We start from the raw sequence: 19,215 nt of genomic DNA on the forward strand, positions 1-19,215 counted from the left end.
CCCAGATGGTTCCCTTAGAGGAACAGGATGTGGTTGGTGAGGCATCCTCGGACAGCCCCCCCCCCCCCGAGGAGGTTCCTCACAAATGTAAGTGCAAGAGGAGGCACTTCGACTCATCCGAGTCCCTGACAGAGGACACAGACTTAGGGGAAGGTTCCCCAAGGTCACCCCCCCCCCCCGAGGACGTCTCCTTCGGAGACATTATGGAAATGCTTCGTATTAGAGGGGGGTGGTCAGCCCAAAAGCCTTCCTCCGATGAGTCTGTGTTTCTGGAGGCGTTTGACGCAGGCCCATCTACCTCTTGGGTGTCTTTTCCCGCCGATCCCCTGGTAGATCTGATCACTACCAGGGCATGGAAGGAACCTGACACTGTGGAAGCCCATACCAAAGAGACAAGACAAAATTCTCAGTCCACCCACAGGACTGTTTGGAGCAAGGGTGCTCCAGTAGATGCCATGTTGGTGGCTGCTGCCACCAAGAAGGAACTGGCCCAGGAGAGTTCCTCGGTACACCCTCCCGACAAGGAGTCTCGGACGATGGACCGCATAGGGAAGCGGATGTTTGCTTCAGCCACCTTCTCGGTAAGGTCGCTGAACTACATGGCACATGTGATACGACTCCAGCGGGATCTCATCAAAGAATACGCAGGGTCGCCCCCAGAGTCCATGTCGGCCGAGGATAAGAAAATATTCTCAGCCCGAATGGCCACTCTAAGTCCATTTAGAACACTTCTATGCGACTTCTTTCCCATGCCACGGAAGGAGCCGCTAGAGCTAGCGGAGCGGGCATTGTCTTACGGCGGCATGCTTGGCTTCGCCTCTGCGACTTTGCGGAACCCTTCAAGGCATCCTTCGCAAATGCCCCTTTTGACGGCTCTTCGCTGTTTGGCAAGACCGTCCGCAACAAACTGGTCCAGAGCGAGAAAGACGAGAAGACATCTGCCGTCGGGGTTTGCTTCTCTGTTCCCCAGAGGTCCTTCTCCAGGAACCAAAGGGGACAAAAGAAGATGTGGTTCCGGAAATCTCAACAGTCCCGTTTCGCTCCGGACCCCTCGTCCTTCAGAGGCAGATGAGGACAGGGTGGACGCTGGCCCAGAGGCAGAGGGGGACTGAAGAATTTCAGGTCGAGAGAACCCTTTTCGGATTGGCCCACGCAGCAACCCTGAGGGGTTACCCGACTGCTCCACTCTGGAGGCAGTCGGGGGCATTTCTCGAGGCACCTAGCAGTTTGGGAGTCCATTACAACAGATCGCTGGGTGCTTCGAATCATATCCAGAGGTTACACTGTCCCATTTCTGAATCTCCCTCTCAGACCCCGGAGCCTCCCCGATGTCCCACCCAATCAAAGGGAGGCAGCAGCCGCAGAAATAAAGCAGCTGCTAGAAAAAAGAGCAATCCAGCCCATCCCCCAAGATCAGTCCAGATCAGGCTTCTACTCCAGTTTCTTTTTGGTGCCAAAAAAGACGGGGGATTTAAGACCAATCCTCGACCTGTCCATTCTGAACCTGTCGGTTGCCAAAGAAAAGTTCCGGATGGTCACCATTCAATCCATTCTCCCACTCCTACAGGAGAATGACTGGATGTGCTCTATAGACCTCAAGGATGCGTACTACCACATTTTGATGGACAGATGATCCAGAAGGTTCCTCCGCTTCCGGCTGGGAGCCAGTCACTATCAGTTCAGGGTCCTTCCCTTTGGTCTCACCACAGCCCCCAGGGTGTTCACCAAGGTGATGGCAGTTGTAGCGGCCCACCTGAGGCTTCAGGGAATACATGTCTTTCCGTACCTAGACGACTGGCTCCTGACAGCCCCCACCAGGCATCTATTCTGTTCAGCCAGGAATTACTTCCTTCACTTGGCCTCTCATCTGGGAATTTCAATCAATCTCAAGAAATCCTCCCTTCAACCAACTCAGACCTTAGATTTCATAGGGGCCAGGCTAGATACAAACCTGTTGAGGGCCTTCCTAACTCCGGACAGGCTTTGAACTTTGACATTCCACGTGATGGCCCTCTTACAATCCCCAGCTCCCCCAGCGGAATTGGTCCTGAGGGCGCTAGGTTCCATGGCGGCTGCCATCAATCTATTATCACTAACTCGTCTAAACATGAGGGTCCTGCAGTGGACCTTGCAGGTCCCAATGGTCCATCCTGCAACATCCGCTAAGTACAGCTATCCCCCTCAGCAAGGTTTGCAGGAGGTCCCTACTCTGGTGGATCCAATCCTCGGATGTCCGGGAAGGGCGCCCCTTTTCTATGACCCCACCCCAAGCCACGGTGACCACAGACGCTTCTCGCCTTGGGTGGGTGGGGGCACTGCATGGGCAGAACCATCCAAGGCACGTGGACACACTTGGAGACCTTGTTGCACATCAGTGTCCTAAAGATGATGGCGGTGCTTTTAGCGTTGCAAGCACTCCAGGCCCTTCTTCCCTTAGGGACAATTGCGATTCAATCAGACAACATGTCAGTAGTCTGGTATATCAACAAACAGGGGGGAACCAGATCCTATCCGCTGTGTCGAGAGGCCATGAGAGTTTGGGAATGGGCGATCGCCACCATCCGCTTTCTCATAGCAACGCACATTCTGGGTTGTCCTACATTTTGGCAGACAAGCTGAGTCGAACCAGCCTCTCATCTTACGTGTGGTCTCTGAACCCGAGAGTAGCGAAGCAGATCTTCCTCAAGTGGGGGTCAACCTTGCTGCGATCTTTTCGCGTCGCCTTCGAACGCAAAGTGCAGCGAGTACTTTGCTCTACTTCCCCCCACCAGGGGAATCCCCCAGAGACGCTCTAGTCCATATTTGGCCATCCGGTCTACTTTATGCTTATCCACCTCTTCCCCTCATGGAAAGATTCTTGCAGAAAGCTCGTCGGTTGGGGAGCAGAGTGATCCTCCTAGCCCCATTCTGGCCTCGTCAAACGTGGTTCCCTTGTCTATGGTCTCATCTGGTCAATCCTCCATGGATTTTGGATCCCACTCCGGATCCGATTTCTCACCCACTGGAGTTGACAACTCCAAACCTGGACAATCTCAAGCTCACAACTTAGTTGATCCAGTTCCAGTCATAGCTAGGACTCCCAGTATCTCCTTCTCTGTTAAAGCTATTTTAATAGCCGCTCATAAACCTTCTACCAGAAAGGTCTATAAGAGCAAATGGAAACGTTTTTCGATCTGGGCGGAACATAGACATATGAACCCCTTTACAGCCCCGATACCAGCTGTATTAGAGTTTTTGTCACACTTATTTGATCAAGGTGCCAGCTCCTCCACCGTCAAAGTCCAATTAGCAGCAATTTCACATTTTATGTGGGAAGTGATCTCGGTTCATTAGCTTCTCCTAAGATCTGCAAAACTTTCGTAAAATGTACTTTCCTGTTAAGGCCTCCTGTTAAGGATGCAGTTCCTCCGTGGGTTCTTCAGGCTCTTACTGGCTCCCCTTTTGAACCTGCAGCTTCAGTGGATCTTAAATACTTATCTTGGAAAACGGCCTTTCTCATTGCCATCACTTCAGCTAGAAGGGTTTCAGAGCTTCAAGCCCTTTGCACCAAACCTCCATATCTGGTCTTCCATAAAGATAGAATTTCCCTCAGGACCAATCCCACCTCCTTACCTAAAGTCGCCTCATAATCAATCTATCAACTTACTGGTGTTTTTCCCAAATTATCAAAACAAAGGTGAATATAAATTGCACTCTTTGGACGTGCACAGACAATTGAGGTTCTGTTTACACAGGACTGCTGATCATAGAAAATCTTAGCAACTCCTTGTATCCTTTGCTAAACCCTTTTTGGGTAAACCTGTGTCAAAAGCTACATTGCCCAGATGAATTTCACAATGTATACTTATTGCATATAAGAGTTCTGGTCGACCAGAACCTGTCGGAGTTCATGTCCATTCTACTCTATCGATTTCCACTTCTGCTGCTTTTTGGTCAAGGATGTCCTTGGATGACATTTGTTCAGCAGCCACTTGGCTTCATCCCATACCTTTATTACCCATTACAAGCTGGATATAATTTCCAGAGGAAGGGCGTCCTTTGGCTCTGCAGTGCTCCGGAATATACTTCCATGAGGACCTCCCAAGTTTTTAGGTAGCTGGGGACTCTGTCCCACAGGTTGATGAACAAATGAAGTTAACTACTTCAGATAAAGAAGTTATGTACTTACCATAACGTTCCATCTGAGTAGGTAACTTCATTTGTCAGCAGCCAACCTCCCCTCCGTCCCCCTAACCTGTAGTTCGTCCCTTTTTAGGACCTTTGTGTTTTCTGTACCAGATGATATCAGGTTAGGATGTTTAGTTGATCCTTTGATTGTAGTCTATAATGCTAAGCAAACTCGATCTGAGGACAGAGAAGGATGGCAGGGGGTTATGGGTAAGGGAAGGAGCTTGGAGCTTGGATCTTAGCTGAATAAAGCTGCCGGCTCGGATCCGATTCGGATCCGATACCCACAGATTGCTGACAAATGAAGTTACCTACTCAGATGGAACGTTACGGTAAGTACATAACTTCTTTTTATGTCCTGAGTGAGATGTAAGGTAAAATGCCTTTAAAAAATAGAAACATTACTAGGGAAGTGATTACATGGGCCATATGAGACTTTGCCTAATGCATCTTTAAGTGAACACACTTAAAAGTTCTTGTCACTTTAAGAGTACTCAAGCAGGCTGTTCATGATAACCCTGGTGTACATTTGTGTCCAGTTATCAAGTCGTCTTAAAGGCAGACAAAATAGTACTTTGCTTGTCCTTTAATGGTAACTTAAACCATATGCTGGGAATGTATTGGACTAGGAATCTATCCCTCCAGTGAGTAGAGCCAGATCATGGTTAAATGGAGCCTTAGGCAAGGTAATGGACCAGGATCCCCCACAGCCATACCGATATCCCATCACTTGTGTCTCTCCCTTTCCCTCTTCCCAGTTACCATAAGACTCTGCTGAAACCTGTCAGTGTGCATATTACTTTCTTTTTTACTTTTACAATAATCACAGAGGTTATGTTTTAATTTAAAACTATTCATCAAAATGTTTACAGCAAAAACACGTGTCAGCCATTTGAGGAACAAATTAAACCACTCGCACACCTCAGTGTGGTCTGTAGCTTTTTTGTGTCTCTTGGCTTTCCCCGGTTAGGGGTCGCCACATCGGAACTCCAGTTCGCTAATGATTGGCAGTGGATTTTTATGGTGTCGAGTTGCCAGCCCGACACTCAACCTTCAAAAAAGGCACACCCATTCACCCACGCACCTACCTGCATGTCTTTAAAGGTCACTCGACCGCAGGGAGGACATGCAGACTCCACACAGAAGGCGCTCCATCCGAGAATCGAACGGGAGAACCTGTTGCTGTGAGGCGCGCTGCATCACCGCTACCTGTATCAGTGTGGTCTGTAGTATCAGCTTGAAACTCGCCGAATGGAAGACCCTTTAAAAAAAATGTAAAAATATCAGTACTCAGAACAACACTTGGAAGCCAGGCAAAATCCATAGCATTGGTTGATGTAAAACTACAAACTTCAGAAGTTGCATCCACTGAAATACATTTGAAGCTTTCAGTCTTAACACTTTTTGAAGTTTCAAAAAATACAAAGCAAGTACCGCACCTTGAGAAGAAAGCCTTTTGAAGCATCTTCATCTTTTGTAAAAGTACAATACAATACCTGGAAGCCACATCATCTGAAATACCATTGAAGCTTTCATTCTCAGACAGCACTTTAAAGCTTTTAACATATGAGGCAAATACTGTGCCTTGAGAGGGACACCTTTTAATGACCTCACACACTTTGAAACTCTGTGAAGCCACTCTTTCTTTCGCTGTACTTGTAAGCCACTGAGAGATGCTTTCCAGTTGTCAAAAACAGAGCAGCTAAAACCTGAGCCGGGTGGCAAAGGGATGGTGAGAATGATTTTTTTTTTGTTCAGGTAAAGTTTACGGCCCCTCACCCAGCACTGGGCCCTAGGCAGCTGCTAAAGTCAACATGTACTGTATCCGGCCCTGCCAGCAAGTCTTGATTATTTGTTGGTGTAAATTTGTTCCCTAGTGTGGGTGTTTGTAGGACCACTAGTTTTACAAAGAAATACTAAGTCATATAAGACTGGATCTTTATGGCTTGGAAATGGATCTTTATGGCTTGGAAATGGCACACGTCATCTTCTGAGTAGCCGGTAGACCACTTAATATAAGGACAGTTTTGCTAATCTGTTAGGATAGTTTACCTTTTTAGATGCTTTTTGCTGCTCCTCTTGCTCACCGTCAAGCTGTTCCCACCAGTTAGATGCATTCTTTCTTCTGTTCTGCGTCTTACCCGTGTGAGAGGGAGCGGGCCAGGTAGGCTGTCTGACAGGTAGTTTAGGTGTGGCTTTTTACAGAGTGGCTTGTCATATGGAAATAGCTTCCAGGATTGAAGCTGGAGCCAGAATTTGAGGAGTCATTCAGAAATGCTTTTGGATAACTGATGGGTCAGGAGAATGATTTATTCTATAGCCATCAACTTATTGCCTTTATTTTTGTATGTATTAGTTTTAGTGCTTTTTTTATGTTTTGTCATTGGGAAAGGAAGTTGTTTTCCCTGTATATCAACTTAATGTCGGTCTTATTTTGTATGTTGTATTTTAGCAACAACCCATGACTGTGTGTGAATATCACAGGATTTACCCACGGTTGGTGTGGTTCAATCACAAGGGCAAAGCCTATGGGATTAAACAAAGCCAACCGTGGGTAAATACTGTGATACCCCTATCCAAAAGAGGGTTATTGCTTTTGTGCAATGACATTATTTAAGAAAAAAAACTGCTTGCTTATTTTAAATAATGCTATTTTATATGATGAAGTGGGGCATGTAGAATGTATACTGTGCATGTGTTAAACTTGCAAGAGCTTTTTCTGTACATGAAAAATCTCTGTTCATTTCTTTCTTTCTTTAAGTATTCAAGAGTTCCCCTCATTCAGGTCTGACTATGTGGAGTTTGAGAGGTGACTTCTGTGTACAGGCCATGGGTGCTCACAGTGTCTGAGAGAGGTTTCTTTTTTTTTTTTTCTCAATTTGACGTCCATTGTGGTGTTCCAGTAGCAGCAGTATAGGTTAATGTACAATTTTGAACAGTTACGTGTCCACTTAGAACAAAGATACTGCATTGTAAATGAGATGATGTTTTCTTGAGATCCCTCTATTTACAATGGGCACTTTGATTGCTCTGTCCAATCACCATACACGTTTTTGAGTCAAAAGAGTGTTCATCATATAATTGTGCATTTAGAATGTTTTTCTCATTTGTTTCAGCATTTTTTATGCCTTTTTATTCTTTCTTATTTTAGGGAGTTTGGGGTATTATCTGATATTTTACTGTTATTTTTTTATCTGCATTGTGTATGTACTGTGATCTTCAGACTAACTCTTGTGTGTTATGTATGTTATGTTTGGAGCCTTTCTTCTCAGGACTGTCCTGAAAATGGAATCCTCTCAGATGGACATTGTCAACAAACATAATAAATATTTAAACAAAATAGTTAAGTTAACTTAAATGTTGTGGGGATAATAGGCAAACTAATGGTCTTTTTCTGTTAGTTAAATAAAAGGAAATTTGGATATCAGCTTCTGTATTTGGCGGTTTGCCTTTGCTTGTTGAAGTATTTTGATGTAACATTAACATTAGTTTAATACCATGCGCTGAGAATATGAAAATACACCTTCTTTTAACAACCAGAAGCCTGATATAGGTAAAAGAAATGTTATGGAGAATAAATAAGAATAATTGAATGCATATAGTGTTAATAGTTGCGCGTGAAGACGTAGAGTAGCATGGCAGGATGCTTAATAAATAACCTAGAAAAAATTGACATTGTCCACTACACCGTACCACTGAAAAGCCACACACATCAAAAGCCGCTGTGACTGAATCACCAGAAAAGACCATGCTCACACCAAAACAACTGCTCATCAAGTGGCCACACATTGTGCAAACTTGGTAACTGAAAACACCACTACCATTTTAAGTTTTGCAGAAGGGGTACCCCCTCCGACATGTATGCACTTACTCATAGAGTACACAGACATGAAGAAGGGAAAGGAAAATGGTAGCAGGCAGTGCAGCCTGTTTTCTTTTTCTCCATGGTTGCTCTGACTCCTGTTTGTAAGCTGTAAGTAGCGCTAGTTGGTGGTTGGAACTTTATCGCAGGCAGGACTCCGGAGGAGAGGGTCACTTTATATGTTGGGGCCCAGTTGTTTAGCTTTTACAGATTTCGTCTGTGATACTGCTGTGTTCCAACTCAAAAAAACTTCCTCTTGTAGCACAGGTTCTGCAAGATTAAATAAGGGACAATGCATACTTATGTGATTATAGTAGTAAATTCAGCATGAATTGAAATTATAACGTTTTTCTTCTCACATCCCTTTTGGGCTCTTACATTAGACCTGTCCATTATTGTTGCAATGAAGCATATTTTTTCTCTTGTGTGCACATTTATTTAACATGAATTCTGTCTTTACATGCAACCTTTCCTTAGTTAATACTTTTAGCAGTGTACAAGTAATACTACTGCCTCTGCACACTTCCATTGCTTTTGAATCTTTTAATCACTTGCTTCTTAATTTATTTCAGCACACATTATTTTGTTTCTTGCTAGTAAGTTGTGCAGATTACTAAACCTGGCTGACATCTTCCTCTTTTATATATACTCACATCTCAAATTTCTCTATCAATCAACCTTTTTAGATAACTTAATGTATATTATACCCTTTACACTCTTATTTTACAGTTTTGCAATCCTAAGAATGTATTGCTAATGTGTGCCTTTGCATTTATTTATTTTTTTGTATATCTTGTATATTGTTAATACTGTTATTTGTTTTATGTCTTGTGGAGCTTTTCTCCCCAGGCCTCCACTGAAAATGGGCTCTCTTGGTCCAGTGGACCATCCCAATAAACAAATGCCAATAAATAAACTCAGAGCAAGCATTTTCTGAACCTGTAGAACCTTGCAGTCATAAAATGAGGAGATGTCTAATAAATGTTATTTCCTTTATAGGGTCACAATAATCTTTGAGCTATTTTGCAAGTGCTGTTGTTTTTCTTCCCTTCAGGAAAAATATGAGTAACTTTGTTTTAATGTTTTTTATCCAATGATATGCAGGATTGTTGCATGCTGTCTTTTCAGGTTTATGAGCTAATCCACTCAGAAGTAGGAATACATTTGTTTTCTAGATTCAGAGCTTCAGTATTTAATTGTATTCCCTTGCAGTAACTGAGTTCCAAGGGGTTGGAGCTAAATAAGGTATCCAGTGAGAATTATGTACTTCAATCAGACAAATACGTTTCAGTACTGCATGTATGTTATCCAGTTGTGGCAGATATTTCTCTAAAGTTATGACCTGTCAGAGGGCCTAAAAAAGAACACTGAGACACTTGAGATGTGGTTTGACCTCATTGAGGTGCATCGTTAAAATAAGACCTATCCGGAAGAAGTAACATGCAGATCACTGTAGGTGGTTATTAGCATTAAGTTTACATACTCTGTGTGTAATTCATGAAAACCCACTGAGACAGATAGAAGCAAAAATTTGCTTGCTTGGGGGCCGGATAAGGACACTCATATTTGAGAATAATAATTCCTTTTTTAATATGGATATTACCCCCTTACATTGCTGATTAAGCAGCCATTATTTACTAAACATTGGCCTTGTGCTTTGTGTTTTAGGTTATGTTTGGGAGTGGGAAGGAGATGATGCAAACTGGGTCGCATACAGTGCTGAAGCCACTGTTGCCTTGGAGACAGCACAGCGAAATGATGAGAAGACAGTGAGCCTGACTTTCGGAAAAACACAGTATACTCTGGATCTGGGAAAGATGGTTCAGATCAACAGCAAAACTAAATATCGCAGGAAGATCAGGCGAGAAGAATCAGGTAAATGTGTCTTTGAATTTTTTTTTAATGGGTAGCTTCTTTTTGTTTTACCACATGTACTTTACTCAGAAACTTTTGTTTTAATTGGTGATGACAGAGCAGAAAAATAAGACTTTCTATGTCTTCTTACTTTGAAAGCTGATTTATGTTTTCAGGTAGTGCCCACTAGCCTTGATGTATTGCACTTTCAAGTTGTTAGATGCCACTTATCAGTTCATTCCTTGGTTTAATATCGTGTAAGATGCATCTGAAGGTAGTGTTTTCGAAGTTTTTTTTTTTTTTTTTTTTTTTTTTTTTTGAGACATGGGAAAATGTGTATTGCTACATCTTTTCAAATTTCAGAAAGTGCACATTGTTATTCTTCTGGAGTTTCTGATGATTAAAGCAGAAGATTAAGGCTATGAGCTATTAACAACCTCTTCCTGTTGTCCTAGTTTGGATTCCTTTGTCTCCATTTGCTTACTCTGTGACGCTGAATAAAGCACTTAACTATACAGTGTACCGGGGTCACTCCTGGAAAGGGAGTGTGTCCCCCGTGCTTATGCAATTAAATAAATAAAAAGAAATGTTTTTGTGCACTTTTTTTTTTTTTTTTTAACATCTGTAAATTATGGGTATAAGTACCTTTTGGGGATTAACGGTTTGCCACGCAGGAAAAAAAAATCTAAAGTTGGAAAACCATGTAATAAGTATTTTTGTAATCAGTGTGTTATTAGCTAAATGAATCCTGTCAGTGGACTCTCGTTTGTCTGTTGCTGTTTACTTGGATTGAAAAGAATTGCACTGCTGTCATTCCTTGGATCCATGCAATCCATGCCGCCTATTGCATTGTTGGATTAAGGGGAATGCTCCTTGTCTCGGTCCTAAATTCTTTCGTGGTTAGGTAGAGTCCAGATTTCCACTTCACAGATTTCACTGGAAAATGTCTTGCATCTGCAGTGGAAAAAATGTATAGGCCTTAGCTTCCCAAATTTAGAAACCACCTCTGTGGTTAGCAGGTAGTCATACAGAATCGTTACTTGCTGTATCTATAGTGGTCATACTTTTGCATTGTGTTCGAAGCACAATTTCTTCTTGGCAGAGAGAGTCTGAACTTGAGGCTTTCCTTAGTGCCATGCAGAGGCAGGCAGAAAAAAGAGCTTTTCTCTAAAAATGATCAGGGACCCAGACCTAAAGCCCCAGAGAAGATATCTCTTCCATGTCTGTATTTACATAGTAGTCTCTGTCCTGATATTGGCTGCTGCCATTACTTATGAAAGGAAACACCATCAAGTTTCTGTCTTATAGCTGACTGAATTTTTGAGAGATATGTTGGAGAGGTATCTCCTTGGCCCTTAACTTTTGGAAGAAGTACATCTGCAGTGGTAGCTCTTGCTGTCTTCTCTCACACTTTTGCTCAAAAAGATGCTACTTTAACAGGTTAACAGCGTAGGACACAGTTCATTTCAGATATGTGTTTTGACTTCAATTTCCCATGGTGGTTTACCTAGGACTTCAGCCCCTAGAGAGTGGATCTGACTACAGAGGCCTTCTTTATAGGATAACTGTTAGAAATTTCAGGGAACTCTTGAGTGACAGAGTTCTGAATTTTCTCTCGGCCCTGTGCTTGGTGATCAAGGTGTAACAGCCTTGGAGAGTGTATTTACCCCCACTGATACTTTCCAGTTTGCACAGACTGGATCTCGTTAATAACGGCTGTAACAGAAAATCTTTCTGTTCAATGATTAAGATGCTAGAACTTTCTAAATGTTCCTAAGTCACCAAATCATTAGCCAGTAGCTGCCCAGGTGCTACCTTTACCGTTTTGGAAATGAGCCGAATGTGAAACATTGCCACAGGTGCCAGCACTACAGCAGGGAACCTGCAGGATGCTGAGAGAGAGAGAACCTTGACACCTTCATAAATTCCTTAAAGATGGTGACTGTAGAGGGTGCTTGGAGCAGGGATTAGCAGAAAAGGTTCCTTACATTATATGGGTCATCATGATCTTAGGAGAGAAAATAAAGGAAGTCAGAAACACCAGGCAGCAGTACACAGCTTTCGTCTGCTATGTAGCACCTTGTTCTGTGGGAATAGTTTCGCTATCTTGTCTATGAAGAGTAAAACAAATACAGCACAATGGCTGTACACTTAACTGCAATAACTTTTACTCACTCAGTGAAGATTTTTTTGTTTTAATGCAGACTTCTTTAGAATGGAGAAAATATACTTTTGACAACATTTAAATAAAAAGTTTTAAATCACGTTACACTACAATGCTTGTGTGTAAGCTAAAATCAAATGAGGCATTTTGACTCCTTTGTGTCCCTTACGAATTTGTGACTTCATCAGACTAATATTCCTACAAAACCACTGCCAGTTTAAAATCGTACATATTTATTAGTTTGGCGTTTTGTACTCAAAAATGATCAAGATCTTGTCATTTCACTTCTTTTTTCAAATATAGATAATTAGAGATTGCAATGTGTATTAAAGAATAAGGATGTATTTTAACATGAAATGTTTGTTCCTATTGGTTGTATTGTAACAAGATTTAAATTTGTTTTTGTGTTGTCAAGAGTGTTATCTCAGTCCTGAAGAAATCTGATTTAAGACTAAAGTTCTTAACTTGTGTGATTTAAAGTTATTCTAGTACTATGTGCATCTGTGGTGGTGTAATTTTTTGTTTTGTTTTATGATTTGTTGTTTTACAACATTTGTCAAAAGTTTGTTTATTTTGTCTACAAAGAGTTTGAGCTCTTGGCCATCATTCACCACTGATGAGTAGTTCATAGGTATGTACTAGGCTAACGACCACAGGTGTCAGTTTCAGCTATTTCTGGTACCGTTGATAAGGGTAAACAAGAGCTTGGGAGATGAACCATTTACAGGCTGCCTGTGTCCATTAGAGAGACAGATGCCAAACCAGGGGTGAATTTCCTGTTGCCCATCCAGTTATTCAAGTTAAACTTGAATTGGGTTAGAGAGGAGCTCTGCTTCACATGGATGGAGAGCCTGTTCTAGAGAAGGTATAGTCTCTGGGATACATACCCGTCGGTCCAGCAGGTCCTGTTTATATCACAGGTAAAGTTATGGGTAATTCTGGTGCTGTTTGTTTTGCAGATATACAGGAGGTCCATTAGGGTGGGGTCTGACAATGCCTTGTATACATCTCCCCTCAACAAGGAAACAGAGTACAGGGATAGGGCCTTGAAGCAGTCCGCATACGACATGTTACTTGTGCCCTGTATTCTTTTAGTGAGGAACCTCTGTGGATGTTACAGCTGTTGGATGTGCCTGGTTAGGTGCATACCAAAGCAGGCGTTGTACTTGATGATAGGTCTGATGAATGCTGAATACAGTGGAACAATGACCTCCTTGGACCTAGATCTCATACGTTTGTTTATAAGTTGCACAACATAGAATTATTTCCTCACTGTTGTAGACATGTGATGGCCAAGGTCTAGATTACTGTCCACTTGTGTCCCCAAGTCCCTGACTACCGGGCCAACTCTTAGGAGTTTGTTCTTAATATGATAAGTTACCAGGGGTGAATGAATTCCTGAAAGGCACTATTCTGCATTTCTTGGCATTTAGTGTTAGTCCATGGCTACTTGTCTGTGTCAGCCCTTACTGGAGAACAGTTGTGTTGGTCAGGGATTCTAGGATTGTTCCGAATTTGCTGTCATCTGCAAATGTAGTCAGCCAAAGGCCATTGACATTGGTCTTGACTTCAGAGAAGTAAACGCCAAAGAGTAGTGGTCCCAGGACGAGATCCCTGAGGGACTTCGTTTGCGCCTGGCCTCTTTGTAGAGGTGGACTCCCCAATTCTAACTTCCAGGGTCCTATCTGTGAGCCAGCTGGAGATCCACCAGGTGACATAAGGGTTTATGCCTAACTTCTTGAGTTTGTCAACAGTGCCCAAGTGAGATATTGTGTCGTATGCCTTGGACAGATCAAGGTAGGGATTGTGAGCCATTTTACACTCATCCATTGCTTTAATGACCTTTTCAAAGAAGTCCATCAGGTTGAGTAGGAAGGACCTGCCCTTGACTAAAATAAATTGGGTTGGGTATGTTGTCTGGAGGTTTTTGTATGTCATTATGATCATCTCTATGATGATTCATTCTATGGCTTTTCATATGGGACTAGTGAGACTTGTGGGTCTGTAGTTTCCAGGTTCTGTAGATGGCCCACCTTTGTGCAGTGGGATGACTGTTGCTACTCTTTGTGAGGTATGAAGTCTCTTTGGAGGCTACAATTAAATAACAGTTTCAGAAGGCCTGATGGGTCATGTTTCCTGCAATTTGAAAGGCATCCTGGGATATTGTCGGGGCCCATTGATGCACTGTTCTTGGCCTGATAGAGAGCATTAAGGACCTGTTTCCTAGTGACAGTAGGGGGGAGTTATATTTAATGGTATTTTCTGAAGGGGGGATAAAGTTAGAACTAAATATTGAGCCAGTAGGTTTGCTATATCTTCTGAGTCCATATAGGTGGCTTCATTTAACAATGAGCTCTGCACACAATTGTGTATTGCCTTTGAGGTTGTAGACCTAGCTAAAGAATGGTTTGTGGTGGTTGTTGGCCTGGGCGACCAAGTTTGGCTTTGGTATACTTTACTTATCCGCTGAGTTGTTTGTTTAGTTTGAGAGTGCTTTTATTCTGCTGGGTGCTGCACCTCCTAATTTTTGCAGTGATTCTTCCTTCTGTTATGTACAGCCTCTTGATGATGTGATTCCACCAGGGTGGCTTGTTTTCTGAGTTAGTTCTGTACTTATTCCTGGTGGGTACATCTGCCTCTGTGCAGCTATTAACATGCTTGGGTAGGGTTTCTGTGAACAGTTCTGTGTAGGCAGCTGTGTTCCCAGGGTTTATGTGGGATTGCAGTTTTGCCAGGTTATCACTTAATAGTATGAAGTTAGCCTTAGAATAGTTCCTGAATATTCAGGGTTAGCTGGGGCTCCAGGTTTTATTTTTACTTCAGAGGAGACCGTTTTCTGGTCTGACCTTACCAGAGCAGATGTTATAGTAGGGGGTATACAGCACTCTCCCATATCGGTGAGGACCAGATCCAGTATGTTTGCACCCCTGTTTGCTGTATTGACAATCTGGCCTAGGGAGATTGTTTATAAAATCCAGGGATCTCTGTGCCTGTACATTTGGTGTTGTATATGATTCCCAGTTAATAGTGAGATAATTAAAGTTGTCCATGTATAGGGCATTGGGTCAGATGGTGAGTGTTTCTAATAAGTTTAAATATAATGTTATGGGGTTCCTGGGTCATAGAGGGGAATTGTAGCTTACAAGGAAGTGGTATCTGATTTGGCCATGGTGAGTTGAACGTGGAGAAGCTCAAGAGCATTGTCCTGCTTAACCAGCCTTGAGGTATATTTATTTTTGATATTGGTCAAGACACCTCCACCCTTAGTCCCTGTCTGTGTAGTAGCTGGTCTAAACGTGTGGAAGGTATTGTAGCCGGTGTGCTGTCTGCAGCTTTAAACCATGTTTGAGGGATCACAGTGCAGGAAGTGTACCCCTGCCAGCAGCTTAAAGGTTCTCTGCAGCTCGGCTCATGCATGTAATATCACTTGGTCCATGACTGCACCTAGACAGCTGTTGGGCAGCTGTCAGCTTTCTGTCCCAGTGAAGGCTTAAAGGCATTACTTAAGCTTAGCACATTTTGTGTCCAAAACTTCTTCCCTGCTTTTGTGTAGAAGTTACTGTTTTAGGTTGAGGAGACTTCTTAGGGTAATTTTGCTGTATCTTGGCCCACAGAGACAGTCTGGACATTTGGTGTTTGTTGCTTAATTTGTGGTGGTCCTTGTCTTCATAGGTGCAGGAGATGACTCTTCAGGAGCACAGATTGGTGCTATTGTCAGACCCTGTGCTGGTCTGTCTTGGCATAGTACTATGTCTGACTTTTTTGTCTTTGTTAGCTCCAGTTCCTGACCTCTGGAGCTCTTCTATCACACAGTGGTCATCTCACAGATTGGGGTAAGCTTTGGAAACCACAGTCAGTTAGTGCTAGAGCTAGCTGAAGGCGAATGTCTACTTGCCTTTCATTTTCCTCAAAAGGAATTGTAGGATACTAAGTGACCATCTACAAGATATATATCGTTCAAGGTTAATGAGACTTTCCTCTCATTTTAGCTTGTCCTTCCTTTGAGACAAAGGTTAGAAATTATAAAGTCCTCTGTGAATTGTCCTATAGCGCCTCTTTTTTTCTTCTTAGAATCGTGTTCTCCTCCATGTGTTAGCCCCCTACTGGTCCTGTGAACAGGAACTCTCGTGGTCCAGCAAGGTCACTTGGGAGGTCAGCTCTTTGAATTTGCCCTGGCTTACTGCAGACTTCTGGGATTTAGACATGTTCACAGATGACCATGTATTACAGCTATTAGGACCTTTCCCTGAAAAGTCTCTGTGAGACCAGACTTTCTGCAACGCTTTTGGAGCAAATTGTTATGACTAGAGGTGGCATTATAGAGCTACTAAGACCTTGCTCAGAAAGACCTACTTTCAGACCAGGCTTGTCTCTTCAAAGCTATTGGAGCAAACCCAGATTCCCTTCACTGTGGAGAGGCACAAGAGCCTCTACTCATTGGGTTCTTTTCCAGCCTCCTCATCCCAGGATAGATGGGAAAAGGGGAGAAGGACTCTGGCAGTTTGGATCCTGACCTGCTGCTAAGAATCTGTTTGGGCTGTGTAAGTTTCTAACGGACTGACGTGACCTGAACATAACCATTTCGGGTCAGGGCAGACTCCATTATGGTTTCAGTCTGTCTCCTATACTATAGCACCTTTACAACCCATAAGTACTGCAAAGCTTTGGATTGGTCTGGCAAGCGGCGCATTCATTTCATTAAGCTTGGAGTTCAGATCCTTTAGTTTATCTACTTTTCTCTCCAGATTCCAGTCCTCATGTGATGATCAGACCGTGGACAAGCTATAAAACCTCATGAGTCTAAAATGGAGAATCTCAAAATGATGCTTACCACATTCCCCCCCTAGCCCCTATTCACACCATCAAGCCTCCCCCTGCTACTTGGTTGGCACTCATTTTTGGCTGCTTGTTTGAGAGCCCTGTGGAGCCATTTATTCACTTAGAGGCAAGGGTTGTCCGGTAAGAGTGATGTCATCATCTGCTCAGGGGACTGGAGTTTTCCCTTTAAGCTGTAGCATCCACTATGCACACACAAAGCATCAAAGTAGTTGGTCTTAGTGGGCTGTCATTTTCAATGTAAATAACCGTGTGTATACATAATCAAATGGTCCTCCCTGCATTGCAGACAACACCTTTGTGTGATCTGTGGTCTTTACCATGGATTATATCACAATGGGAGTGTGCCAAGAAACGTATGCCTGTCCCTTCTCACCAAACAGAGGCAAGCTGGCTTAGCTGTGCAATTCCTTTCCTCCCCCTTGACAGGTCCAGCAGATCTCTGAGACTGTAGTTGAACTCTGATTGCCTTGGTTATAGGGGTTTATTCCTCTATCATTGTAATTTGCATAGCTTGCAGTAATTTTCACTGAGTTAATAGAGCCGTACTAACCAGCTTTGTATCACTGTTGGATGGTATAGATTAAGCTGTTTTCCTTCATGGATGATCTTAGGTAGGTTATCCTGGATGCCCTTTCCTAGGTTTGACTCCTTTTTGGGAGCACTCCTAGGATCTAGTTCAGTATATGTTAAAAGAGGAGGCAGGCATTCACCCCAATAGACCTTTTACAGTGTCCTACAGTTATATTCTGTTCTGTACCATTTCAGGCTTCAGGAAGAAACTTCTTTCCCTTATAGAGTGAAGCCCTTAAGTATCAAGTGTTTCCTCCCTTGCTGATTCTGTCGGTCATTGTGGGGAACAGTTTTTGCCTGCCAAGAATTGTATTTTGATGGTTTTCTAGAATCACTCATGGGAGGCTGTTTCAGCTTTGCCCTGGTACAGAGGGTCATTATCCTGAATTGGTTGGTTTTAGTTATAGTCACATTTTATCATGTCTTAGAGCTGCTTGGAATGTCCACGACAAAAGTTGCACTCTGAGACCAAATGATCACTACCAACTTTGTGAAGCTGATTCAAATTGTACTGAGTAATCATGCAATAATGTCCAGTCTTTGCAAGAAAAAACTTGGGAGGGGTTTTATTGTTTCAAAAAGGAAAGAGAGCTTCTATCCCATCTTAGACTTTGGTGACTTCACTTTTGATATGCAGGTTGCCATATTTTGAATGGTGACTTTCCAGGGGATCTTGTTGCTGCTGTTCATCACTTTGATGTTGCTGGATATGATGGGATCTTTCTTTCACATCCTCCCCTGGGACCTGCACAGGACATTCTTTCAGTTTGCTATAGGGTGCGCATCACTTACATGGTATTGTCATATTGTCCTCTTTGTGTCCAAGTTTACCAAGGTGTTAGCCATGGTGGGAGATACCTGGCAGAAGGAACTTCATTTGTTTCCTGCCTGAATGATTCTTTCCTACTGGCCATGACAGGAAAGTTCCTGGTATTATTGGTTTGGTGAGAGAAGTCTTCTCTGGTCTTCGATTGCCTTAATTGAGAAAGAATTGGGCACTTTGCAATGTTTTGTCATTCTTGCCTATGGATAGAGCCCAGAAATTTATGATTTTTGCAGCTTGGGTGAGAGTACAACAGAGGGTCCAAACTAAGATGCTTTCCACACGTCTTGGACGTCTTCACGCTGACTTTCATACACCTGAGGTTGAGTGTTACACTGGACTGTGAGGTGTCTTAGTTGCTACAGAGTCATCACATCCCCTGAAGACATCCTTTTGGTGTCCTACTGTTATTGGGCCCCAGAGTGATGAATGATCACAATTTGTGTGAGCCTTCCCCTCCTGCAGTCAAATTTCTGTCACAGTTCTTGAAGGTGGATGCTTGTCTGTTGGGGTGGAGTGCTCACCTGGTCTCTTTTCTTATACAGGAAAAGTAATCTCTCTGAACTAGGGCTTCATATAATCCAGCTGGACATTAGTGCAATTTTTCTTGCACTACAGCCTCTGTATGAGGAACGAAGATTAGAACTGCTTCTACTGTCATTCACCAGTTAGGCTGTGATGTGTTATATTAACAAATAGGTCAGTGCAATGCACATACATGTGTAGGGATCAGACTTTGGTGCAGCATTCCTTTTAGATCCTAGTGGGCATGATTGTACTGGTGGACTTAAGGAGTTGCTGCTACCATGTCCTGGAGCTGACTGTTTTGTGAATTCTACCCAGTTAGGATCTTGCCAGAGAGGGGCACCCAGAGTGTGACCTTTGTACTGTATGGGAGAATGCAGTTACTCCATTGTTCAGTAGGACAGTGGAGAG

The 19,215-nt window shown here is 43.0% G+C and overlaps 1 protein-coding gene across 3 annotated transcripts in view; it reads left to right on the forward strand.

Annotated features, from left to right (window-relative positions):
- Positions 1-19,215, forward strand: part of PARP2 (poly(ADP-ribose) polymerase 2) — a 1,124,938-nt gene that overhangs the window by 460,602 nt on the left and 645,121 nt on the right. For all 3 annotated transcript variants that reach the window (XM_044058251.1, XM_044058252.1, XM_044058253.1), the window contains exon 4: positions 9,698-9,904. In XM_044058251.1, coding sequence (XP_043914186.1) covers positions 9,698-9,904 — 207 coding nt within the window. The remainder of the gene's footprint in view (positions 1-9,697; positions 9,905-19,215) is intronic.

This window comes from Protopterus annectens, chromosome 16.part0, assembly GCF_019279795.1.
Source record: "Protopterus annectens isolate FY-2018-M chromosome 16.part0, PAN1.0, whole genome shotgun sequence".
NCBI lineage: Eukaryota > Metazoa > Chordata > Ceratodontiformes > Protopteridae > Protopterus > Protopterus annectens.